Source organism: Tetrao urogallus (assembly GCF_951394365.1).
Source record: "Tetrao urogallus genome assembly, chromosome: Z".
Lineage (NCBI taxonomy): Eukaryota > Metazoa > Chordata > Aves > Galliformes > Phasianidae > Tetrao > Tetrao urogallus.
Genome location: NC_136816.1, coordinates 48,484,310 through 48,511,265, shown reverse-complemented (window position 1 = coordinate 48,511,265; position 26,956 = coordinate 48,484,310). Strand labels below are relative to the sequence as shown.

The window sequence follows — 26,956 nt, the reverse complement described above, 5'->3', positions numbered from 1 at the left end:
GCACCTTTTATAACAAACTTGATACATCTGTTGTCAAATAAGTATGCCTCCAGTGTAAATCAAAGAAAATAGTTCTTTTGATATTTCACAGAAGTGCATCTATTTAAAAACCTATGTATATGAAATCATCACCATAACCAATAATGAACATTAAAATATTTTAAAAAAACTATGAAAAAAATTAAATTATTATAAGAGGACAAAAACATTAACACCAAGCTTTGCAAAAATCTTTTTTGCATTTGATTATAAGAAAACTCTTCATATTGAGTGGCCAATGTAAAACGATCCTGTTCACAAGAAAATCTTTTTTAAACAGGTCTGGCAAAATGTTTACACCCATACCATTTAATGACTCCAATAAAATAATGCTCAGTACAGCTTAAAATGTGACAACAGTCGATTTTCAGACTTTTTTTCTCTTTTATTTTTTTTCCTCTTAAACCCAAAGGGCTAATGTAATGATGGGGGGAGGGAAGAAGTTTCACATTAGACTGCAGTATATGTATTTCCAGTAGCACTGCACTGTCTGATAGTCTGAGTAGTTGCAACGATGTGCTCATTATGAATTGGGTTCAGGAGGTTCTGCTGTACTCCACTCTCAAGCACTGGCTGCATGCAGCCCACCTGAAATGCTTGGTTTAGCTCTGTTTTCTCTCTCTTTGCTTGCGGCTCTCCATTTTCATCCATTTCTTCATCTATTTCACTTTCAATTTCGCTGCCTTCATCTGCATAAAGGAAAAAAAAAAAAATAATACAAATGCCTTTGTTTTGCAAATAATATTTGAAATACAAAGATATTGGGATGACTAGCAATCTGATAAAGCACAAACTGAAAACTTAAAACTTTAATGGAGAACGCTAATGATTATATCAAATAGATTAATAGACTCCCATTGTTTTGATCACACTAGTTAGACACTATTGATAAAAGAAGGAGAAGAAATTACCAATCCCAAAAACAGTATCTAACAAACAACAATAACTTCATATTGTAAAATCCCTTTCATCTTCAAGATCTGATAAACCTTTTGAAGAATTGTTACATATTAGGGAAATGAGTGAAAAGAGGTTGTGATGTGACATCAAATTGTACAACCAATCAGTATAAAATCTATGTCAAAATATGGCATGAAGAGCTCGTAAGGAACTCATTTCTTCCCACCATCTCCTCTGGCAAGCTATGTAGCAACTGTATGCAATTCTAACTATGCATTAGTTAGCATTATGCAATGCTAAATCTTCATTTAGCAGTGATAAAGATACATAAGCCTACTCCTGTCTTTCTTCCCACAGCTGTTTGCTTCTTTGTACTACCAAGTACAAATAAACACCAGGCTCAACTGGGAACATTTCCTGTGTTAATGCTAAAAGTCTTTAAAATAAACTGTTGTTAGAAAACATAGCTATGATATTCTAGTAATTATTATATGCTGCATATCAATGTATCTAAAAAACAAACATATGCATTTTATAGCATGATACAGCTCTGAGTTCTACTTATTTTGCTCAGAGACACATTAGTTCTACACTGACTTATATACTGGAAAGATTAAAATGCATACCTTTATCCATATTTCCAGGGGACACAGCATTTAAATCACCAAACTGCAAAATAAACAGTGGAAAAAACTGAGCACAGTCTTATGCAAATAGTATGTAGAATGCCTGTGATGGAGCCAGACTGTGCTCCACAGGTTTGAGATTGGCATGCAAACACATGGCCTGCACTGCAGCCACATCCATCATGCATCAATTCATTTTCCATTCCATCTTGTATTTAGTAAGACAGTTATCACTAAAGAAATTTTCACAAATTAAAACGGGGAACTATAAACTTATATCATTCTTTTTCAAGATAGCATCATCAGGGCCTTTATCAATTGAAGTGAGCTACTTGCATGGTGAGTGTCAGAAACTGTGACAGATATTTTGAACTATCAATATTTTATCCAAAAGGTCTTTTTAAAATTTCCCAGAGAAGCTAAAAGAAAAATGAAGGTGTGTCTCTAAATGCAGCTATAGCATTGCAGATTTACCTGGAAGACAGATGAAATGCACTGCTGAGGAAAAGTTTACAAAATGGTAACCAATTTACTTGTATTAAAAAGATGTATTTGCAAAAATGTTGTTCATATTCTAGATGTATAACATTCCTTCCTTTCCTTTCCTGAATTCTCTAACTCTCTTAAAGGAAAGAAATTAGCAGAGTAGAATGTCCTCAATGAATCCCAAATGAAAGGAGAGTTTTACTTAAATTATACAGTTCTGACAGCAAATGATACCAGCCTTTTTCAGAAATACAGTAAGACAAAACAGTAACTTAAGGAACATTAATGCAATGAGCACCAATACCATAATGTCATGTCCTCGCCTTAGCCTTACGCTACTTTGGCTTTGTGCATGAAGTGTTCACACAGCTATGCAATAGACAGAACTGATTGAAAAGAAAACTAATCACTTATGAACACAGGGCATTTTTATTTGAATGAATTTGATCCAGTTAACTGCAGCACTTGTCAGTACTTTTGCTGACAAGTGTCCAAAGCTGGCAGAAAAGGAAGGCAGGAAAATGAACATGCTAATCTCAGTTGCAAGACTAGCATACACTGTCCTGTGACGTTTGACACAAATCTGGTTTTAGATTTCCTCTTTTTATTTCAGTCACAGTCACTGAGTATAGAAAATCATTAACAAGTGTGCATTTAATGAGTATTTGCACCTTCTCTCCTGTACCAGCCAGTGTTGTTAATTTTTTTCCAGGATTCCACCTTCAGTTTACATCAAATAAACAACTACACAACTCCTAAAAACTGATCCATAAATATAGGATGTGTGTTAAGAAGGCAAAGATGAAATAACTGTATACTTCTAAGTATCTTACTGCATATATAGGGCAGACTAAGGAAATAGACTATTAAATTACTATTGTAATTCAATTTGTCTAAACCCTCATGCCACGTGGCAGGAAATCATTTCACAAATACAGTGAGACATGTCTGATCTCTCTTGAAAGTCTGCTATCTATATACACTATTTAATGATACTGTTGGTGTATTTGAAGGAAGAATGAAACCTGATGTCAAATCAACCTGCAAAATTACTTGCAAGTTATCAGTAACAAAAATCGCACAGTGACTCCCAAGTGTGAAAATGTAATAAAGCCGTGCCATAAAACATCTACTTTATTTTCAAATACATAAATTTCCCATCACTTTGGGAGAACATTTCTTTGATGAAAATGTATTCATTCTTCAGTATCTCACTCAGAAGTTTAGATGAATTACTGGAGAAAAGAGTGATGAAATAAACCTCGCCTTGCAGGTGCCATAGTCCTCAGCTGAGGCTCTTTGTGTTTTTTAAGCCTATAAATTTTGAAATGTATGAAAATAAACTGTGTCACAGACCTCTTCGGTATAACTGTACATGAATGTGAACAATACCAAATGAACCAAATAGATAACATCTTTCTGAAGTCACTGGGAATAGACAGCTCACTTATGATAATTTTTGTACTGCAATTCTAAATATATGTTTAAATACATGTAAATAAATAGATCTATGTAAATGACAGTTTCCTATTTCCCCCTTACCTCCCCCCCTCCTTTTTTTTTTTAATTTTTACATAAAATACTCTGTTCTCAGGAAAAAGAAAAAAAAAAAAAAGAGATGAACATTTTTCAAACTGTGCCAAAACTTAGGTACATTAATCTGTGCACAGATCTGAGAAGGAGCAAGCTTGTTTGCAAATAATTTGTTGTTAGAATTCAGTGTGATTTCAGAACTCTGACAGTCAAACAATGAAACAAATGTGAAACTGTTAATATATTCGTAACCCAATCTATTCTTACACTGTAGAACATCCTACAGATTCATGTGAAAGTTTATAAAATTTGTAAAGGTATGTACTCAAATTCATCATAAATCTATCAAATCTAGTCTCTTACATATTATCTTACCTCTCCCATAACTGCAATAGGTGTCTCTCCTGTGGCCTGAGCAACACGATGTTCTACTAAGTAAAACATGTATTCATCATAAAGCAAGCGGATCAGATGAAAAGAGCCAAAACTAGCAGCACTGCGCAAGGTTAGATCTCGAATCACCATTGAGCTATTCAAAAATGGAAAAAAATATCTGTGTTATATGTCATCGTCACATTAATGCTTATCCACACAAACATTTCAACTCAAAGCCAATATTCTTACAAACAACATTATGCACAATGTCTGACTGATGGTGTCTTCGGAAAGAGGTGTTCAGAAAAGGCAATTATTTGATTTTCTCTTTTTGCAGAAGATGTTGCTGGCCACCATGTTAGAAAAGAAAAAACTGGATTTTTTTTGTTTTCCTTGTTCCTTTGCTTTCCTATCTGTATAACCACCAAGATTAATGCATTTAGGCATTAGTTTTATTTTCCCAGTAAAAAGGTTTTACCATGATTTTAATAATTCAAAGTTTAAACAAAATTAGAAAAAGACTTCTGTGTATGTCTTAGATTGACAAATTCTGGTATCTTCAGCAAGTAGCTGACATAATCATTTTCAAAGAACCAGCTTTACACTCACAACTGATTCAATAAGCAGCTAACATGGAATGTTAACTTGCTTTAATCCACTTTCTATACTGTAAAAAAAGTTTACCTTAGCTAATAATCACACATATCACACTGTATTAGTAAATAAAATTAAAAATAGTGGCTTAATAATTGTACAGTTATTTAACTCAACAATTCCACATTGTGTTTCTAACTCACAACAAAATTCTACCTGCATTCATATGGCCTTCCAAACAGCAAGAGTATCAGTTAAGTCCTTGCCAAGTTGTAAGTGTCTCTGAGTTTGATGTTAATAGCAATTTTCTGGAAAAAAAGCCACCCACATACTTTTGGTAACTTAGTGACTCACAGTTTGATGTTGCATCTGTCAACCTCACTACAGTGAACAATTCAGCGAGTAACATAACAGTTAAAATGTTTTACAAGTATTAAATACTACCTGTAGAAAGACCATTTTAACAGAAATTGCCGTGCTGCTTTAGGAAAGCTGGGTCTTCCTTCATATGGTTTCAAGGCTTGCATCATAACATTATCAAGCCAGGCAGCCCACTGCTCCAGAGTGCTTTGCTGTTGAAGAGTCATTTTGAAATCTGTTTCTAGCCTCTGAACCATGTTGTCATCACACTGGCACACCCAGGAAGCCTGCTCCTGTTAGAGCAAATAGCAGCACTTGAATTAACAGTATATGAACCAAAGCATAGAATGCAATTCATTCTTAAAGGTTAAACAATTCTGTGGAGGAGAAGGACAAAAAATGCTTATAGAACAAACTAAAAACTAGTTTTTGTTTTTATGTCTGTCACAATTTTGTTCAAAGAAAGTGGGTGGGGAAAACACAACACATAGAATCAGTTGTCATATGCAGAAATAAAGAAGAACAATGGAAATGACACAAGTATGTTTTAGTTTTCCACATTTGTTTTCAGAAGATATCTTTTACTTTCTCTGTTGATGATTTTTCTACTGAAATATTTGGGAATTGTCAGTTTTTGTTGGGACTGCTGACATGCCAATCAGAAACACCAGTTAAGTGGTGGGTCTAAAGTAATAAAAAAATGAACAAGAAATGAAGTGCAAGGCTCCTTCCAGTATGAACAAGATAACTTGAGTTATACCATCTTATAAAATGAAGTTTTGTACATGAACAAGAATTGCTTTATTTGCTGGGTGTATGTTACACATATACACATGTACAAAATTAACTGCAAAGAAATGGAGAAACATGCTTGCATATAACAGTGAACACTTTGATCAGCATAATCAAGATTAAATGAGTCTAGTGCGACACTTAAAAAACTGAGAGATAACGTGAAGACTCACTCAAGCCCTATCCTTAAACTTTAGCTATCATGTGCCAAGTTAACACCTCAACATTAGCAGGCTGTGTCTACATTAAATTATTAGCATAATTAACATTTTGCATCCTTGGTCAAGTACACCACCCACATCTGTTCTTTCATTCTTGAAACATCATCCAATGATGTTTCAAGAATACGTCTGAGGTAAATGAGAATAGATTTAAAGGTCCTTCGAAGACAGCTGAAGGATTCAGAATCACAGGTAGTGTTTTCTGCAGTCCTCCCAGTAATGGGAAGAGCGGTGGAAAAAAACAAGTGATCAGCGAATATTAAAATACTTGAATGCATGCACGTGGAGGGGTCAACACAGCTGGTAGCAGGGCTGGAGGGCATGTCCTATAAGGAGAGACTGAGGACACTCAGATTGCCCAGCCTGGAGAAGAGGAGGCTAAAAGGACATTAGCTCTCCCTGCAGCTTCTTGAGGAGGGAAAGGAGGTTTAGGTTGGATATTAGGAGAAACTTTTTCTCTCAAAGGGTGGTCAGGCACTGGAATGGCCTGCCCAGGGAGGTGGTGGAGTCGCCGTCCCTGGTAGTGTTCAAGAGGCGCCTGGATGAGGAGCTACGAGAGATGGTTTAGTAGCTTGTGGCACTGATAGGAATGGGAGGGTGGTTGGACTGGATGATCTTGCAGGTCGTTTCCAACCTTGTGATTCTGTGATTCTGTGATTCTGTGATTCTGTGAGAAAGGTTCTGTTCACTGGTCATCACTGACAGGATGGACAGGATGGGAAAAAATTGTGCCACAAGAGGTGGCAAAACATTGGAACAGTCTTCCTGGAGATGTGGTTGATACACTCTGTATGTCAGTGTTCAAGATGTATTTGGACAATGCCCTAAAAAATACACTTGAAGTTCTTATTAGCCCTGTAGCAGTCAGGCAGCATGACTTGATCTTCATAGGATCCTTGTAAAGAAGCTTTTAAAAATTCTAATGCTACCATTCATATTCAATATTCATCATTCAATACCATTCATAGTTTACATATTGTTGTATAATCTGTGTGTGTTAAAATATATTCATTAAAAAGTATATAAGAAAAATATAAAGAATAAAACTGTCACTAGCAAACTGAGTTTTTTATGTAAAATTATCTCCTCACAAAAACAACCCAACAGAGAACTTCCAGTCATCTGGAATATTTCACTTTGTTGGGCAAAAGGAAAACAACACTTCAATGAAGGTGTAGAATCATGTGGGAAACCTTTTTTGAAGGCTAAGTAGAAACCAATTCTAATCTTTATTAATGTAATAACTAGTCTGGAAATCTCATACGCTTAAGCACAGATACTTAGATAAAACATACTAATGTAATTGTATTTGAACAAATGAAACAGCCTCTACTAAAAACAACATTACACGTTTAATTGTTTTCAGAGACATTCAGGAGTTGTGCTCCTGAGACTGAATTATGCAGTATCATTTATGATATTAAGAAGACATTACTCATGATATACCCATTCAAAAAATGTATGTGTTCCATGTTTTCAGAGAATTTGGAATAATTTGAGTGCTTGAAATGAATAAGTACTTGGAAATAGATAATGGCTCCAAGTTCTTACTTTCCTGAAATACATTTGAACTGAGTTAGTGTACCTATGAATCATTAAAACTTTATCATGTTTTTTTCCTGAAAGAATAATGACAGCTAATGCAAAAATTCAAAATCTTTGGATTTGGAGGAATCACAGAATCACACAGAATCACAGAATCACCCGGGTTGGAAGGGACCTCAAGGATCATGTAGTTCCAACCCCCCTGCCTAGCAGGGCCACCAAACATACACATTTAGATCAGGTTGCCCAGGACCCCGTCCAACCTGGCCTTGAACACGTCCACGGACGGGGCATCCACAACCTCCCTGGGCAGCCCGTTCCAGGGCCTAACCACTCTCCTTGTAAAGAACTTCCCCCTAACATCCAACCTAAATCTTCCCTCCTTCAACTTGGATCCATTTCCCCTAGTCCTGCTATTGTCAGCCCTTTTGAAGAGTTTACTCCCCTCCTGGGTGTAGGTTCCCTTCAGGTATTGATAGGCTGCAATGAGGTCACCCCACAGCCTGAAACAAAATTATTTTTCAAAACTCGTTACTTGAAGCTAAATTTTACCTGAACATTGGCAAAATCAACACGGTTAAGATCATTGAGCATCTGGTTGATCTGAGAAGTGTTTTGAAGAACAGCACGAGCTGCTTGAGCCAGGTGGTTTAGAGATGTGTATCTTCGCAGAGTCTGGGCAAAGGCACTTACAGCGGCAACCTATGAAGAAATTAATTTATTTCAAAACCTTGTACCACCTTATCTTAATCTTAAATCTACTGCCTTAAATCTTAATCTATCTGTAGATTAATGCACCTGTCATTGTTTATGTTCATTTTAATACTCTGTATTAACGATCCATAATGTGAATTACATTCATGTAACAGGTCAAAACTATTTTCTTTTTTCTTTTTAATTTTTTTGACAAAACTGATTTATTTCCTCTTCCATTATTTGATGATATGCTAAACATGAAATTTAGCATTAAAGTTAAAATACTACTGCTTTTATATGCTACTGCACACTGGGTTTGTCAAATGCAAGAATAAAGCTGCAATAGTTTTGTCTACCTTGGTTTGTATCATCCTCTGTGGAATATTGTTCATGGCATTTGAAAGCCAACCTTCAAGGCTTTTTGCAAAATTGCGAATGGCTTGGGTCAAGGCACCTGCACATTAAAGAAGAAAAAACCGAATGAAAAGAAAGCAAAGTACCTGTTTTGAAATGTTTTGCATCTTAAGTACTTTTATGCTCAATATTTAGATCCATCCCTTCTACTTATTGGAAGAAAAAACAAACTAGGGTTCAAAACGCCTAATTCAGATTCAGATTATGCAATGATTTAGTTTTGCTTTAATGAACAGTTTGAACTTCCTCACCTAATCTTTCAAGAAGCTGATGACAAACAGTATTGTTTTGGGCATTTCTGTATAAAAACATCTGTAATTGCAGCAGTTATTTCCCATACACTGAAAATTTCTATCGCAAACTCTCAGCTTTCCATTTCCTTTAAGTACATATTTTAAAGAGCAAATCTCTGTAAAATTCCTGTTACTGGAATACTGCAGTTTCCTCAAATAGACCTGAAGCAGTGTGAATCAATGTCATGGTGCTTATTTCCACTTTAAAGAACAAAATCCAATAAGGATATAATCAACAAGCAAAATGTAAGACTAAATTCCACTGACAGAAAGTAATTATTCAAGCAGCTGCAAAATCTTTTTTCCTTTACTATAGCATCCACAGAATTGCTTGGTTGGATGACAAGGATTTTGAGGGGAATTGAAGCTTTTGCAGCAATCGGTAGCATAGTCAAAAAGGAAGTTTTACGAGGGCTACTCTGAAAGTAATGCCTTTATTTTATGACGGCCCATGACATCAGAGGCAGACGTTGGAGATATAACAGTAGATGCTGATCTTTCCTGTCAGTATTCCATTCCATGTTGTTGTCGTGTGACAGATGGCAGCAGAGAAGCAGTTTGACAAAATGAAGTCTAAATGGAAGTGTGGATGAAGTGTGCCTCTGAATTCCTCCCTGCGCAAAAAAATTACACCCGTTGACACTCACTAATAATTGCTGAACTGTTATGGATACCAAACAGTGGATGTGAGCAATGTGAGGTGGTGGGTGGTACATTGCAGTAGTGGTGACAGTGAGTGAAAGACAAGCCATGTTCCAGTCATGCCAACGTTTATGAGTGCAACATGCAAGCTCTTGTTCATCGTTGGTGAAAACGCACAGCTAATGGTGGTGCCTATGTATGAAAAACAGTGTCTGGTAGCTCAAAATTTTCTCTACCAAGTAGAGATTACTATGCTCTTCGTAGCTGTTGAAGTATCCATGAAAATAATCAGGAGGTATAACTTTCAGATCAACCCATGTAGTTATTAAAGAAGGAGGAAATCAAGTTTTTACACAAGGAACTGCACATGGAAAAAAAGAAAATCTTATCTCTTGAGTAGTAAAAATTTTGCTTTCTAATACTTACCACTTGCTCACTGACCTAATAGTGTCCACTCAAACAGCTGGGAAAAGAGACAAAAATAAAAACTGCAGTTTTCTAAAAATGGAGAATCACTGCAGGTGCAAAAATGAAAAGTAAAAACACTAGAAAAAAGAAACTACATTTACTTTCAAATGATTTCAGCTACATGTGAGAAGAAACTGTAGAGGTAAAGACTGGGTTATGTTTATGGAGCAGAATACTTTCTGGTAGACTAAGGCTGACAGAACATGTCTTTGAGAAATACTCTTTTTACTGTTTGAATTACTGATAAACCCTTTATTCATGGAAACTGTTACTAGAAGATCAATTAATTAAAAATAAGTACTTCATTCTAGCGTTTTCACACTACTTTGAATTTTTACTATTAATGCACAGAAATCATATTAGCAACCTACATAATGGAGCACACATTTGTATGCCTAGGTCTTACAAAGTATCTCAGTAAGGTAAGTATTCTATGGTAACAGATGTTCGTTTGTTTAACCTTGAAGTTTTCACATAGAGAACAAGCTCTTTTCTTCAGTTCTATCCATTATTCTGCAAACCTCTGATACTTTGTAAATTCTTTCTCTGCTCTTACTAATTAACTATGTTTTCATTTCTTTTATTTCTTACCTACAGAGCAAGAAAATGCAAAGTGGAAGGAATAATAGAAATACCCTATGAATTATATTTAGTAACCTAAAGAAAGTATTACTCTTATCACTTCTGATTCATTTACTATTCTTTTTCACCTAATTATTTATTATGAAATTACTTTCACCATTGCAAAGTTAATCTCCCTTAAAAATAAATATGGAAATGCAGCTCAGTTACATCTTTTAAAAAGTCTTTAACTAGGAGGAAAGTAGAGGAAGAAGTGGAAGAATTCTAAGTTTTGAAGAAACATTTCTTCTTTATAACTATATCAGATAAACGTCAGTATTGTATGGTGAATTTCTAATGAATTTTTCAGATATCTTATTAAATATAGAATTTATCTTATACTAAATCTTTAAGCATGCATCCACTCATTGCCAAGAACTTATGGACCTGCATCCTCAATGCTTTCTTCATGTTATCATGAAAGAATAACAGAGCAAAAACTTTTCAAAGAATTATACAATGAGTTCACTTCAGAGTAAAGGGCTTGAATTAAGTCAAATGTTACTAGACATACACAAAATAATTTTGCAATCAGAATTACTGACAGAAAATTTGATTTGGATGAGAACCTAACAATCCAGAGTCTGAATCTCAGCTGAAAGCTCTCTAACATATAAATCTCAAAAACAAACAAACAAACAAAGTCTTTTTCTGAAAGCTTTACAGTCTCTCCAGTACTTTTTGGCTGCTTGAATTTGTGTAATACAGTGTGAAAATACATTGAACATAAATTCTTCTCCTATGACAGAAACTCCCAGGCAACTTTTCTGCCCATTCTGCACAGGTGAAGGTGCAAAAAGTCTACCGTGCAGAAAAAAAGATCCATTGCCAGTACAACACAGAACTCAAGTCTATTGCCAAGGATATTAGACAATAATTCAACTTATTCCTTATTCAGACAGCATTATATTTTTCTTAAGAAAAGGAATTTGAACATTTTAAGCACAGGCATTTTTCATTCATTTTGTGGGTACTGAACATTTCAGCTAACAAAGTTAACACAGGATAAGGCTAAATCAACAATATTTTCCTCAATTATCTTTTCTACTCCAGTAATATCTATCACACAGGTGAATAGCACAGAAATTTTTCTTGAATAAAAACACAAAAAATCTAGAAAAATTGTAACTTGAAGAATCATGCTTACTTAATCACTAAGCTTTGTTTTTCCCATTTTCAGGAGCTGCTGTTGTTACCTTTCCATGTACTTAGAAAAAAGAAATGAACTTAATTTTGATAAAGCATTTACAGTCCTTTTCTCTAAACTTTCTCAAACTTTCCCATAAGCTAGTATTTTCCCACAGAAAATAATCAATTTATATACTTTGCTCTGCTCCATTCTTGTCATAGTCAATCATTATGTACAATCTCTAAGTTTTCTCTTGGCCTTTTGCAATGGTTTAGAATTAGAATTAGAAGATATTCTAATTCAAAAGTAGGAGTTACAATACTAATTATTCTTTAAATAGTAAAGAGAGAATTTTTATGTACCATTGTTACAGGAAAGCTGACTAAAAAAGCAGCTGGTCCTGAAGATAAAACCAAGAAAATACATAGGTTGGTCTGAAAGTAAAGCCTCCAATTTATTTCCATGGAAACTACAACAGATACAAAAAGCAAGGTAACACTGATAGAGCAAATTCCCAGCTAAAAAACTCTATTTGTCAGCACAGTTACCACCATTAGCTGTCCATTTTCAACAGCAATGAACCAGCACCAGCAGAAATGACCCACTGTTGCTGCTATTATTCCTGAAATACACCATTATGGCCTCACTGTACTCACATCCACTGTTTGGTATCTGCAAAGGTTCAATAAGCATCAGTGAATGCCAGTGGGGGCCATTTTTTCACACGAAGGAATTCAGAGATAAATCTTTGCTTCACCCACACTTCCATATCAGACGTCATTCTGTCTGACTGCCCCTCTGCTGCCATCTATCACATGGCAACAACATGTAATGGAATACTGGTGGGAGCATTCAACCTCTGCTGAGCAACATCTGCCTCCAACGTCATGGGCCAAGATAATAAAATAGGAGACATTACTTTCACATCAGATGTAAAATATTATATGGCTTCAACTCTGATTGCTTTCTGAGCAAAAAAACTGGAATATCAGAAAATAAAGGCAGAAATCTGTTGGGAATTATTTGTCTTGGGAATAGAAGTGTGCTATGTATCAATAAACCTGATGTGCAGTCCCAAAACAGATACTTTCAAACAGAGTAACATTTTTAAAAAATGAGAGCTAATTCTAGCAAGAAAAAAAAATAATAGCCTGAGAGAGACCTGATATCTAATATGAGATGATTGCAACCCATTTTCTTGACATCTTTTATTGGTAACGCCCAATGCATCTGATTGAAAGACAAGATGCCATAAACTAAAGAGATACCATGTAAAAACTTGCACTTAGGTAATGATTGAACTATGGTAATGATTGAATGGACAGATAGTTAATGATTCTTTCTTATAGGATATATGAAGAAGAAACAGTAGATCAGAATTAAAAATTAAATTAAAAAAGAATTAAAAATTCAGAATTAATTCTTCATTGCCATAACAGCCTTTAAAGTTGATTCTTTTTAATAAGGAACAAAAATCGAAATGTCAAAAAATGAAAACACAAGGCTCAGATACATTTTTTCTGGACTGGTTAAATATTAATTTGTAATGTTGGTAAGCTAAAAACAACTTCATTTAATGGAAATACTCACTGACATTAGCTTACACTGGTTCAGGGGTCACAGTGCCTCTTAAGTACTTTTCATGTGAAACTTGATCTTGAAAATTAGACCCTTCAACTGCACTAAGATCCTCAGATATTTTAAAATATAAGGCATATACACATCGTCTCTCAGGACAACTTTCTACACAAAAGACTTAGGGATAAAAGATACACAGTAGTTCCCTAGCTTTAAAAATAATACCAAAAACTTCCCCATGTGCCATAAGACCACACACATATGAAAAAAAAATCTCTTTACAAAACGTTCTGTGTTCAACTTACTAGGAATAGGTCTAAGGACGTCAGGAATGAGAATCTCCACCAAAGCCTGGTACATCACGTGATCACAGTTACACATCCATTTCAGAATAGATTCATGTTTGCACAGAGTAATCAGTTTTGCTTTTGGAAGTCGACTTTCTATTTCACTCAGATTGCTGGAATGAACAAATGCAGCAAATGAATAAATGAAAATGCATTTATAGTAGATAAAAAACAGCAATTGGTATTAAAATCATTATTTAATAAATAAGTTACAGATATCTCAACTACAGTCAACAGAACTTCTTTTCACTTTGTGTCACCTGAAACTGGATTAGAATGCTTGCACAGATCTGGTATAGCCCATGAATTATATAGAAGTATGAATCCGGTAGGCTTAAAAGAAATGGATAGAATACTGTGAGAACACCTTCATGATAGTTGTCTAATAAAAATAATAATAATTAAAAAAAAAGACAATTTTTTCAAGACTGCGATTTGCCATATAAGCTGTGTATATTAACATGCCAGACAATATCAATTTATTTTTAAAATGCACCATAGCAAGAAAAGATTTTTACTCTTATAGTAAAACCAGTAATGTCTATGCCGTTGTTTGACACTTCTACTATGTTATTATAACAAGCCAGTACACAAAGACAATACATTTACTGACCTAGGTTCATTAACAGTAGTACCATCAGGTGGAGAAGAGGGAGAATAGCGCCAGAAAGTTTGCCACAACTTTTCTATCAGGCTGAATTGAAGATTCACTACCACATCCAGAATTGCCTGAGAAAATAAAATGCAAATACAGATTGTCTTTTACCTAGCTTCCCTCTAGACCCAACTCCAAATAGAGAAATGGCTTTTTTTTTTTTTAATGTAGTGGAATAAGGGCAAACTTTTCATTTCTGAAATGATAAATACTATTTTTACAGTAGTAAAATTGTACGTATACTAAGTATGTACGCTAAGTATTGATAGTAAAATCGATGTATTATCCAACAGCATAAGATGCTTTGCACAGAGAGTAAGACCAAGTGTACATGCACAGAAGCCTCTAGAAATGAACATAAATTATGTAAATGTGTCAGAGAAATTTTCCCAAAGATAGTTGATACGACTCCAGACTCGCTGTTTTATTCATTTCGCTTATTCAGTACAGTTTTGAAAACACTTTTTAAGTAGTTTTAAAATATATATTTTTCGATATTAAATTTATTTTAATCTTCCCAATGTTTCTTTAAAACAAGAAAAAAAAAGTTTTTTTAAATGTAAGCAATTAAATGGCAATTTAACACTTTTTTACACTTCCTATTGACAAAGCCAAAGATCTGCACATACAATTTTAAGTCTGGCTTCTCTAAAAAATTTGGAATACATACATATGATTACATTTTCAAGAATACTACTTTTTAGAATACATTTTTGTTCTGATGGAGGAAATCCTCCCAATAGCATTTTTCCTAGTGACCATTCCAGTAGAATTAGCAAGATAATGCCCTTCCAGTGGAATAAGCAAAATATCCTGAAGCCAGCTGTAGAATGGCTGTAGCATATCCAACATTACTATCTTGCACTGATTCTCACTCACTAGAAATAACGAACCTAAAAGAAACCCAAAAAGATTTGTAGGAATTATAGGAAATACCTCACAGTGCTCTCGATAAAGACTCTGCAGTGATTTGATGTCCTCAAAGGTTGTACCATCTGGTAGGGAAGATATTTCAACTTCACCAAACTCTGGAAGTACTCGAGATGCATCTGTTTCCATAACAACACAATGAAAAAACACAGTTATGAACAGTGCCTATTGTTCCTATGATCAGGAAAAGACTTAAGGATGATACAAAGAAATAAATTCTAGAATATGCTCACAGTGAAGATTCTTTCACACTTATTCTATGTTAAAATTGTGAAGAAATTCAGACAGCATTTTTGACTTAAAAAAGGAAAACAAAAAAACAGTTGCAACTATTTGTCTCTTTCCACTTACAAAACTACAGCACATTCTCAAAAAAGATCACTAGATGTTTAACCCATGTTGTTAATCAATAAAATGCACTGTAACAAACATGTAGGGAGGAAATGTCATCCCAGAATATCAACATACATGTGTATATATCACTTTGCACAGCAACTGTGTTGTGATTTACAGAATGTCAAATATATCACATAAATAAAGAATTTGCATATTCCTCTTTTTATATTTAAATGATGAATATTAAATATTACATAAAACCTGATAAATAAAACATAAAGCTTAAGTGCCTTTTTGTTCTGTTGTTAGTAGAAATTTTAAAAAGCCATTATAACTTTAGAAACAATTTTTGTACTTGTGTGACTTGATATTTGCAGCGGAGTTCATCTTGTCTATTTTTGTAGTAGAATAAAAAAACCATGTTTTAGTACCTAAAAACTGCTGATGATGTTGACTTTGGGCAATTACAGTTTGTTCAACAGATGTGCCTGTCTGTTGACCACTTCCTGTGAAGCCATCTGCAACTCCATCCACTTTCTGCATGGGCTTATACCTACAAAAATATCAATTTCAAAATTATCCTTTTTGTTAGCTTCTTCATAGATGAGCTCACACAGGCACAGGCTATGTTTATCCTGATTTCTCCATCTCAAAACAAAAATTTACAGAAAAGTACAAAAATAATTTACAAATTTTTATTTTCTTTGCAAATGACAGAAGAAATATGATTACTAAGGGCAGCCAGCACATTACTAATGAAGAATTTATAAAAGCACCACTACCAATTTCTTTTGGAGTTTAGTGTAAGAACAACATAATCATTAGACTGCCTAATTTATGCCATTTTAAGAAAAATAACACTGCTATCTGAAGACAACAAAAATGGAAGACTTTGAAAACCTAAATCCTTCATACTGAGGTCTCAAAATCTTTCATAAAGTCTAAAAAATAAAAGTACAGTTATTCAAACAGGAGTGTTAGTCTGGATGGTCAAATGCTGTAAGACATCTGACATGCAATAGGTCATGTCTGTGACTTGCAAAACACCTGAGAGTTTACTCTCAGCTCTTAGTAGCAAGAATTTGGCTACTTTGCACTTTTAAAACAGAACTGTAGTCAGTGGAAAAGGAGAGGAGCACCAAAGCTGAACAACATGTCATCAAATAGTGTTATTGTGCTCTTTGTACTTGTTGTAGTTTTCATGGAAATGTATAGGAGACATTACTTTCCATGCAATATAAGTACTATAGCATATACAGTACATTATGTAATTGCTAGTGCAAGTTGTTTTTTTTTTCCTTAATCAAACTATATCATGCTTGCCTTTAACTGTGCTGCATGTAAAAAAAGAGGTTGATGTCTCTTGCCAAGTTTAAGGATCATAATTATCATATAATCTTCACTGGGATGAGTATTTTTCCACAACTTCATATCTCAAACTTATTGGCAGCATTATGGCAAAATGGTGTGGTCCTACACTTACTTAATTGTTCCTGACAGGTTTTGAAAGAAAGGAAAATATTGAATATTGTTAAAGTGTCTGATTCTGGATTCCCCAGTCTAGCCTGTGTTTAGAGAGAGTACAAGTGTCCCGTATGAGATAATCTCTCTGTTAAGAAGAAATAACTAACTTTCTGTGTATTTATGGGAGAAGCAGCAGTGTTGACCATAGCTGCAATGTCTTAGTGTTACAGGTTGTGGTAAGACTGTGCTATTAGATACCCTTCTCTTGTTAAGAATTAATGCACTTGTTTGCTTTTGTCTTACAAGCCAGATTCAAGAGGTGGGGAGAAGAAAGGCTCTCCTTCCTATCTCAAGATTACTCTTATTAGCATAAAGTCTGCTCTGCATCAACAGCAGAGTATCTCTAAACCTGGCTAGGGAAGAAATAGTGTATGATTAAATCTGGGCTAAATTTAGTGTGTATTATAAATACAGGATTGATTTATACACTTGAACTGGTACCACCCAGAAGGGGGTGATTTTCTTCTCTCATTTTTATGCCAGAAAATAAAGCTTCAGCAATTTTAAAAATAAAGAGTTGTCAATGTCATCACCAGCTCCTCTGATGGAGCTGGCATATTGATGTACAGTTTTACCACACAGCAGAGACATTGCTGGCTATAAAAAATAATGCACAGATCACGAAAGCATTCAAAATTCATTTTCTAAATTATTGTATCAGACATCTTTCCTTAGTATTTTAGCCATAAAAACCTAACTTTGATGAATCTTTTCAGAAATAAAGTGAGGGCCATATGTAACTCTATTTTCGAAATGAGACTTCTCACTCCAGTAAAGTATTTAGGTCCATTCCTAACATAGGATAGTGATCAACAGTTAATGTTGTCTAATGATGATATCATATTTATCGTGTAACTTCATGACAAATGTTCGTGTTTAAAATCCTGAAGTAACAAAGTGCAGAATTTAAAATGCTAGATGCAATTCCTTTTTCAGTATTTAGGTTCATTTATTTTTATGTCAGGTACAAGTGGATAGTGCCAAGCAATGCAGATGTTCAATTAAACTTCAGTTAAATTTAGCATGCTAGACAGAATCTTCACTCAAAATGTAACATAATTAAAGCACTGGAATGGGTTGCCCAGGTAATTCCTGTTCCTGGAGGAATTTAAGAGACATATGGATATGTCACTAAGGAACATAGTTTAGTGAAGGGACTCTGTAGGCCAGATTGATGGTTGGACTTGATGATCTTGAAGGTGTTTTCCAACCCAGATGATTCTGTGATTCTGTATCTTATTATAGGAATTAATAATTTTCAACACCATTAGAAAATCACTTAAACCAATGAATGAAAAAGAAAAGAAAATATTATTGTCAGGAGCTTCAAATGAAATGTAAGCAAAGAGTAGTTAACAACTTAAGATCGGCAGCTGAAGTACAGGTGGACCTTTGGCACCTTAGATGAGAATGGCTAGCCAAAGGAAAAAAAAAATGTAGGTATTGTAAATACAAGCAGAACTAAGCTTGCGCTAACAATATGCTCAGATTTAAATCTATTTTTGTGATTTATCACTAGTTCACTCTTTGTGAGAATGAGCTAATGTGCTAAAGTATGTATACTGTGTACAAATACCATGTTCCCTTCAATGGGGGAAAATCAGGTTTAAAAATTAACAGTAATCAAGATAGTATAAGCAGTTTGCAATATCACAGGCAACAAATACTAAAGCTATTAACTACAGAAAAATCAAATATATTAAAAAAGTACTATACATACAAAATCTACAAGTAACAAAGAAACATATGAAAATATTTGGCAGGCTTCAACATTTTTTCATATTCAGATCAAGCTGATGCTAGTTACTGTCTAGTATTTGAAGGAACTGAAAACCTTTCCAAGTAAACTGCTATGAATACATCACAAACTTTCAAACAAAATATACAGATCATATTTCAATAAAAGTACTGGAGCCTAAGATATCCCTAATCTAGGAGCTGAAGTAGAACTTCCTTGTTTTTTAAGCCACAATAAGCTCAACTTCCCAACCATGCTATACATAAAAGATATGTGTGTGATCTAAAGAAAGGCTATGGATGTTTTCTAAACAACTCCATTTGGGATTTTTTTAGTAGCTCATCACAAAGTTCTCTTATTATCATTTTAGAATACTATCACAGTAGAATTGCAGCAGTTTTACAGATGCTAGTATGTCAGAACTGTAATGCATCTATTTCTATCTGCAAATGGAGAAACAGTATAAAAATCCACAATTTCTCTACTGTCCATTAATGCATTTCCTTCTCTAAAAAAATCAATAAATACTTGATGTTTCCGAATTACAATGGCTTGGTTTAAAGGTAATATTTGACTAAACAGTACGTACAAGAAACTTGGGAAAACTGACGAGAATAGAAAAACACAACTTATCTTCTACACAAAATAAATATTTACAGTAAATAACATCAACAGGAAGTGATGATTAATGAGTTCTGGTTAGAACAGTATAGTTATCAGTTAATGAATTTATTAAAAAATACTTCAGTTAAATGTCCAGTTCCCACCAATGAAAACAAAAACACATGGCTGATGTGTACAAGAACTGAGATATTTAAAATTAATATTAAAATTAATTTCCAAGCTGGACGTTTACTTATGGAAATGAAACTGAAAACAAATGAGGAATGCCCTCGGGAGTAGACAAGAATGTCTATTCCAGCTGTCTGAAATGGACATATAGATTATGAGAAAGATTTCACAGTAAAACTGAACTTTAATTTTTGTATCAGCTTTAAAGATGTCTTGCTTAATATACTCCTGTTCCACCAATGTTTTATGAAATCAGAAATCTTAGATATTTCTCTTCAGTATAACATGGCAGAATAATAATAATACAATTCAAGTACAAAGCAATTTCAAGTAAGTGTACCATTTCCCTTTTTTATCCCTAAAATTGTCTGTTCTTTGTAGTTTTTTCTATGCGCATATCCTCACATTCTTTCACCAAAAGCACGTGCCTTTGTTATCTCTTCCACTCTTGTGGAAAAAAAAATATCCTTCACTCTTCCCAGAAAATACCACTTCTTCCAAATACTTCTGTAATTTCACAGATCTTCAGCAAAAACAGATGCTGAGAGCAAATACTTGAACCAGCCTACAGGCAAGCTATTATGGTCATGCTAGTTCTTTCAAGGAGAGAAAATAAATATCAAACTGACCTTAATCATAAGCTTGCTATAAGCAAATTATCCATAAAACCATACTGAAATGAAAACACCAACATCTGAAATTAAAGGTCCTATTTCTTTTCTTCAGATTGTGTTAAAATAATTCTAGATAGTTCATAAGAGTTTGTTCTTACAACATCTCACTTTTTATTATTAATTTTTGAAAACTTATTTAAGTTTCTAGGTAAACATTCTTTCATGTTGACAGGTATGTGACTTCAGTGACATAAACTGCTTATTTGGCAAACTTCTATTTTTCACAGTAGGGAAGCTGAACAGAGTTCACGTTAGAATTTCATCTTTTCAATGGAAAGGAAAGTAAAGACCTATGAACTAGAAATATTAATAAGTAAGTACTCATCTTCATTTCACACTTTACCTCTGTTTCTGCTGCATGGGCTGCTGTCTCATAGCCATATATTGCATGTCCTCCTGTAGTCGATTAAGAGGAGAATCTGGCTTGACACGAATCCCATAGTAATGGTATTTGGAGTTCCCCCTTTATGAAAGAGCAAGCATTGAAAGAAAAATAACATTAGTTTTATGCATATTCATTACATTCACTTTATATTCATTGACTGGAAAAGATTATGTACAAACAAGCCCTAACTCTCTTTCCATACCTGCCTTTTACAGGCAGGGTATCATTTTAGCACCTTTAGGAAATGAATTCACTCTCTTAAATATTACCAAATATTTTACACTTTGTTATGAAAACAAAACAAAACAAGGTTATACATACATATCTCATCAAAGTCACGAAGAAACACAATCCTTCATAATTTCCAAACAATAGACTGCATTTAATTTATGTTGCAGAATATTTATCAAAATGTGAACAGTAAAAATTGGGAAAAGTAAAAATAATAACAACATCAGAAGAGCATTAACATGTTTGAAATTAATAAACATAACTGCCAGGAAACCAATGTAATGCTTACATACAGCTTTATGTATAGTTTTTAATATCAGAAAAGTTTCTTACTCATTATTATTGCTTGTGTTTCTTATTATAGTTCAAGATGTCATTAACACTTACCTAGTTCCAAGTCTTCTTGTCCGTAACCCCATGAAAATTGACCGTATGAGTTTTCCAAAGGATGCTGCATTGACTGGATCCAGCTTGTGCTCCTGACAGTGTCGTAAGTAATGGTTGTAAAGGGTACTTCTAGGGAGGCTCACTCCTTCTGCAGTTTCATAATTGTCCAAAAGCCACTGAAGCTATTTCACATGTAAAACAGAAAAAAAAAAAAAAAAGGAAAAAAATAATTTTAATTATTACTTTATTAAAAATATCTTAACCTTACAACATTAACTTATGACAGTTCAGAAGTCATTCTTCAGGCCTACTGAACAGAGATCCTCTAAATGCTAGCTATACCATGTTGTTTTAGGATCTTCAGAATTACCAGGAAATAGTGGAACTCATTACACTTTGATCTCAGATAAGTGTCCACTTCTTAAAAATATTTTGATTCACTACCACACACCAACTATGCTTTGGAAACAAATTGTTAGCACTGCAAAGAAATAAAATAATACAGAATGTAATTCATACTGTTTCACAAAACAAACTCATTGGATTAAAAAGAGTTAGGTAACACATTAGCAAATGTAATAATTTAGTGCTTTTCTTTTTTCTTTGTCAGACACTAAAAGACATTGTAAAACTAAACTGAATGGGATTTTTTTTAATGTTTTTTTTTTAAATTATTTTTTGCTCTCAAAATACACAGGGAAAAAAAAAAAACTACTGCATATGAGCCAAGGAACAATCTAGATAACACTGAAAATAATGGCAACAACTGTATAGCATTAGGGCTACAATAGTAAGTCTTGGCCTTCTTTCCATCGGAAATGCTGGAAAATAGAAATGAATATTTTCATCTACAAAGTTAGGTATTTTTGGAAAACTGCAAGAAAAGAGTTTTCATGTCGTATCACTGGACTTTACGGTATACAAACACAAAACACACTGTAGCTGTCAGTAATATATAAAACAAGTGAAAATGACAATTTAGCAGTGCTAGATTTAACAGTACACGAGAACAAAAAAAGAAATTACAAACAGTAGAGTTTGAGGACACACTTAAATTCCACTGCTTTTGTTTTTGGGCATGCTAAAATGTTCATTATCTTTCTCCAGTAATTGCTGTGGTTTCTGTTCCCTGAAATTCTCTTTAGATTTATCTTGGATGATTAATTTACTTTTTATTTGAATTCTATTTCCTTGTTTTCCTAACTATTTAAATCAAAGTAATTCTGTATGAACATTTAAATCTGCTACGGTCAGAGAACTAATCAGAACTCGGATTGAATTTGATCCCCCAATGAAACCCCCAACCAAGGACACTGGATCTTATCAAAGCATCATTTCAATTGGAAGAGATACTTAAAGGTGATTTAGTCCAACTACCCTGTAGTGAACAGGGACACCTTCAGCTAGATCTGGTTGTTCAGAGCCCCATCCAGCCTGACCTTGAATGTCCCAGAAATGGGGCTTCCACCACCTCTCTGGGCCACCTGTGCCAGCACCTCATCACCCTAGTAATAATAAAAAAAAAAATTCTTATATGTATTCTAAATCTCCCCTCTTCTTGTTGGAAATAATTACCACTTGTCCTATCACAACAGATCTTGCCAAAGAGTCTGTCCTATTCTTTCTTGCAGCCACCCTAATTTTCAAATATGCAAACAGAATAACTAAAATAAAAAACTATTAAGCTACATTAAAAGATTGATGAAGTCCATGTGTTGTTTGGTGCTTTGCTAGACCGCTGCTTTGAATACAGAATTTACAATTGTTTTAATCACTTTGAGCAACTTACCAAAACAAATGAAAAAACTTTCTTTGAATTTACTCTAGAACATTTAAACAGCAGTTCCATATTTGCCCATGTCCATGTTTCTTGAGCATAAGCTCTAGAAAAATGTAACTGTGTAAATGGTTCCAAGACAAAAAATGTTACGGCTATGTCTGCACATAATATTGCATTTCAAATAGACAAAATGAAAAAGTAATCCATCATCTTTTTATTAGCTAATAGGTAACTACTTAAAAAGTCTTGCAAATCACAGATGTTTTCCATATTGAGCATTTACTATTTCGAAATAAAAATGAAGAAAAATACAACTGTAAACAACTTAAATCTGAAAGTATTATTTCACTAACGAATTCATGTAACATAATTTTACACAGAATAGCAGAATTGTAGGGGTTGGAGGTGACCTCTCAAATCATCAACTCCAACCCTTCTGCTAAAGCAGGTACCCCACAGTAGGTTGTGTAGTAAAGCACCCATGCAGGTTTTGAATCTCTCCAGAGAAGGAGTCTCCATAACCTCTCTGGGAAGCCTGTTTCTGTGCTCTGTCACCCTCAAAGGAAAGAATTATTTGCTTATTTTCAAATGGAACTTACTGTGTTCCAGTTTGTGTTCACTGCCTCTTGTTCTGCCAGTGGGCACCACTGACAATAGCCTGCCTCTATCCACTGCCTGAGCTTAGAAATGGGGATAATTGTCTCCTTTAACGGTTGCAATTAATCTCTATTTTAAATCTATCACCATATTTATATTTATTTACACATACATATTTAATAGGTTATATGCTATTAAATCTATACTTAAATCAGAACCGATAAGGAATATTAAGTGCTATTACTTTACCCAAAAGGAAAATCTGATTGACAAAAAATACCTTTTCCAGTTGAGTTCTCTATATAATATCACAGGTATTTTCTTCCAGATGGTTTATAACCTGTGATGATTCAATTTAAGCACACTTCATTCATTCTATGAATTTTTAACATATCTTATTGCAACCATAACCTAGCTGAACAAAAACCAAGAACAAAACAAACACCATATCTAACAGAAAGATATGTCCATTCTCATATTTTTTTTGCCTCATGAGTTGCTTCAATAATAACGGTTTTATATGATTTGTTAGATTATAGCCTGGAAGAAAAAGGGAAGTTAGTGTGTGATCTTAAAAGGACCATTATTTACAAATACTATAAAAGTATTCTAAACAATTTTTAAATTATATAATCATAAAACTGAACTATTCAGGTTCAAATCATGGCTTTTATATTGACCATACTGCATGGCTAAGATGGTTAAAAGTATGAAATATTTGCACAGTCAGATATGCTACATTGACTCCAACTCCAACTAAGCTACGATGCTTACAGAACAGTAAAGTATCACTGCAGAAATCAATCAGAATAGAAAAGAAGAATGATAGAAATGGCAAATTCCTTAAAATAAGTGCAAATTTAGGAAAAAAAAATAAAAATACCAGAAAGTTTATTATACATATCATGGAGTGAAAAACCAAGTATTTTCCATGAATCGATATGACTTGCAAAGTGGAAATTAATACTAATTCAATACACAATTTAGAATTCTATTTTAAAAACTTTTAAAGCCAATTATTTTAATAAATGTCAACTAGACTATTAAATGACAAATATAAGAACAGCTTAAGAGACAAAGAACAATACTCTACATATTGTCCTTACTTGAGTTTTATGTCAATAAACACTGCGTTCTAAATAAGGTACCATATTTAGTAAGTTTCATCTAGATTGCAGCGACTTCTTCCAAAACGACTGAAGTGAAGGAAAAAATTGATTGCCACAAAAATATGTATTTTTTTTTTTCTCAGAGTCAAAGGGATATATTCCTATCAAATAATTCTGTAATTCTGACATACAATTTATACACTGTAAATAGTACAGCGGACCAGGAGTGAGTGGAATAGCTCGGGAAGCAAGGGATATTTTATAATTCTTTTTGGTTCTATACCAAAATTTTGAACCTTGAAGTAGACTAAACACAAACATATCAACCAGTGGATAAGTTCAAATGCTAAGAGAAATTTCTAATGCTTGGCCAAACAAATGGTCCCTTTTACAATGACATTTAAGTTATTTTATTATTGTTCAGTTGTCCTGTCTTCAATGTGATTATGTTATAAACATCTGGAACATTTGGATGTTCACAAAAGAATTAAAATCTAAAATATTACAATGTAAAAGTCTGTTCTGTATAATATTTTGTATAACAATGTAGTATGGTTCTCCTCATTAAATACTGGCATTTTCTTAAAAAATAAACAAAAAAAGCCACAACTGAAAAAAAACACACAAACCAAAACCAATCATACTAAACCACATGACCCAGAACAATCCTGGCTATGATTTTGAGGTTATCAGACACATACAGAAAAACATCCAACACCGATTATTACATAGATTGTTAATTTGATATCTGAGTGACAGCCTTGTATTTTTACATTAAAACCATAAACCAAATGTAATTTTTTACTGTAAAACAATAAAAGAATTTGCATGTAACTACCTATAAGTAAAGCTTAGTAAAGCTGAAAAAAAATAAAGAGACAAGGTGAATAGAACCTAATCAACATGGAAAAAATATCAAATATAAAACGACTAACATCAACAGAAAAAAAATCATTTCAAGAAGGTCTAGAAATAAACAAAGTAATATGATTATTTATAAATAATAAGTTTCAAATTAACTTTGTGCCCTTTTCCTTTCATCTCACAGATATGTTTATTGCTTTTATCACTATATCTGGAGATCATGTTCTTACACATGTCTTCAAGCTTCCTGTGTGGAAAATTCTTAACTGTTAAGATTTGCAGAATGTGAACAAAAAGTAAGATAGTTAATTAAGAAATATATATGTGTATTTTAGTCTAATATTCTATTTCTTTCCACGGTGCAATACGAATCTTTAAGATCCCCAAGTTATTTCATAATCAGCTCACTACTCAGAATAAATGAAAAAACATCTAAAAATAATCTGAAGACATTATTTAGTTATGCTGTTTGCCTTTTCCTTTTCATATACTTGTACGTTAATATATGGTACACAGACTGTTCTTCGTAGGCAATTTTACTGAAAATGTCGAAAGCCAGCTAATTAAGCATAATTTTGAACAATACTTCACCATTTGCACTATAGTTTGCAAAACAAACAGATGTGTCAACTTGTGTTAACACAGGTTTAAAACCTCAGAAACAAATAATACCCTGCAAGATACCATCTAGACATTCAATCTGACAAAATAAAGCCATGAGAGATGCAATAAAAAATTACAAGCAACTAAGATGGAAAGATTAAGAGCACAAAGTAGTAATAAAATAAAACAAACATTCAGAGGCAGGCTAAGCATGCAGAACAAGCAAAAGAGAGTGTATGTGAAGTAGAGACAACTTACATGACTGTTGAGAAGAGAGCTTCTGTGAGTGGACAGACCATCAGACTTTTGCAGTGTCTCAATCGCCATTTCAATCTGATAATAGATGGCATTAAAAAAAGGACTCAAGACAAGATAGTAAAAAAGTCTGATCAGAGAAGTTTTGAAAGGTACTTACAGATCAATAGAAATGCCTAGTTTGTTTTCCTGGCTAGGACATATATTCTATTAAATGTTGTCATTCTGGATCTCAGTGAACACAAACCTCTCCACTGAGATCGGAAAGCATTTTGCTTGCATACATACTGCAGGATCACAGCCTCTCAATTCAATTTACCTTTCTCCTTGCTCAGGAAATGAGAGCTCTCCAGATTTGCTGAAGAGCTACACTGAAACATAAAAAAAACCACAACAAAATAATCCTAAATAAAGACAACAATGCCTGACTGAATAAA

The 26,956-nt window shown here is 33.8% G+C and overlaps 1 protein-coding gene across 2 annotated transcripts in view; it reads right to left on the bottom strand.

The window, feature by feature from the left end:
• Nucleotides 1–489: 489 nt before the first annotated feature.
• Nucleotides 490–26,956, bottom strand: part of RFX3 (regulatory factor X3) — a gene marked incomplete at both ends in the record, with an annotated part of 53,359 nt that continues 26,892 nt past the window's right edge. The window contains 13 exons of one of the 2 annotated variants that reach the window (XM_079548573.1): nt 490–764; nt 1,566–1,608; nt 3,960–4,113; nt 4,998–5,206; nt 8,024–8,173; nt 8,524–8,621; nt 13,618–13,772; nt 14,273–14,388; nt 15,251–15,363; nt 16,012–16,133; nt 20,652–20,771; nt 21,312–21,493; nt 26,523–26,597. In XM_079548573.1, the coding sequence (XP_079404699.1) occupies nt 490–764; nt 1,566–1,608; nt 3,960–4,113; nt 4,998–5,206; nt 8,024–8,173; nt 8,524–8,621; nt 13,618–13,772; nt 14,273–14,388; nt 15,251–15,363; nt 16,012–16,133; nt 20,652–20,771; nt 21,312–21,493; nt 26,523–26,597 (1,812 nt within the window). The remainder of the gene's footprint in view (nt 765–1,565; nt 1,609–3,959; nt 4,114–4,997; nt 5,207–8,023; nt 8,174–8,523; nt 8,622–13,617; nt 13,773–14,272; nt 14,389–15,250; nt 15,364–16,011; nt 16,134–20,651; nt 20,772–21,311; nt 21,494–26,522; nt 26,598–26,956) is intronic. The other variant, XM_079548574.1, reaches the window with a different exon arrangement.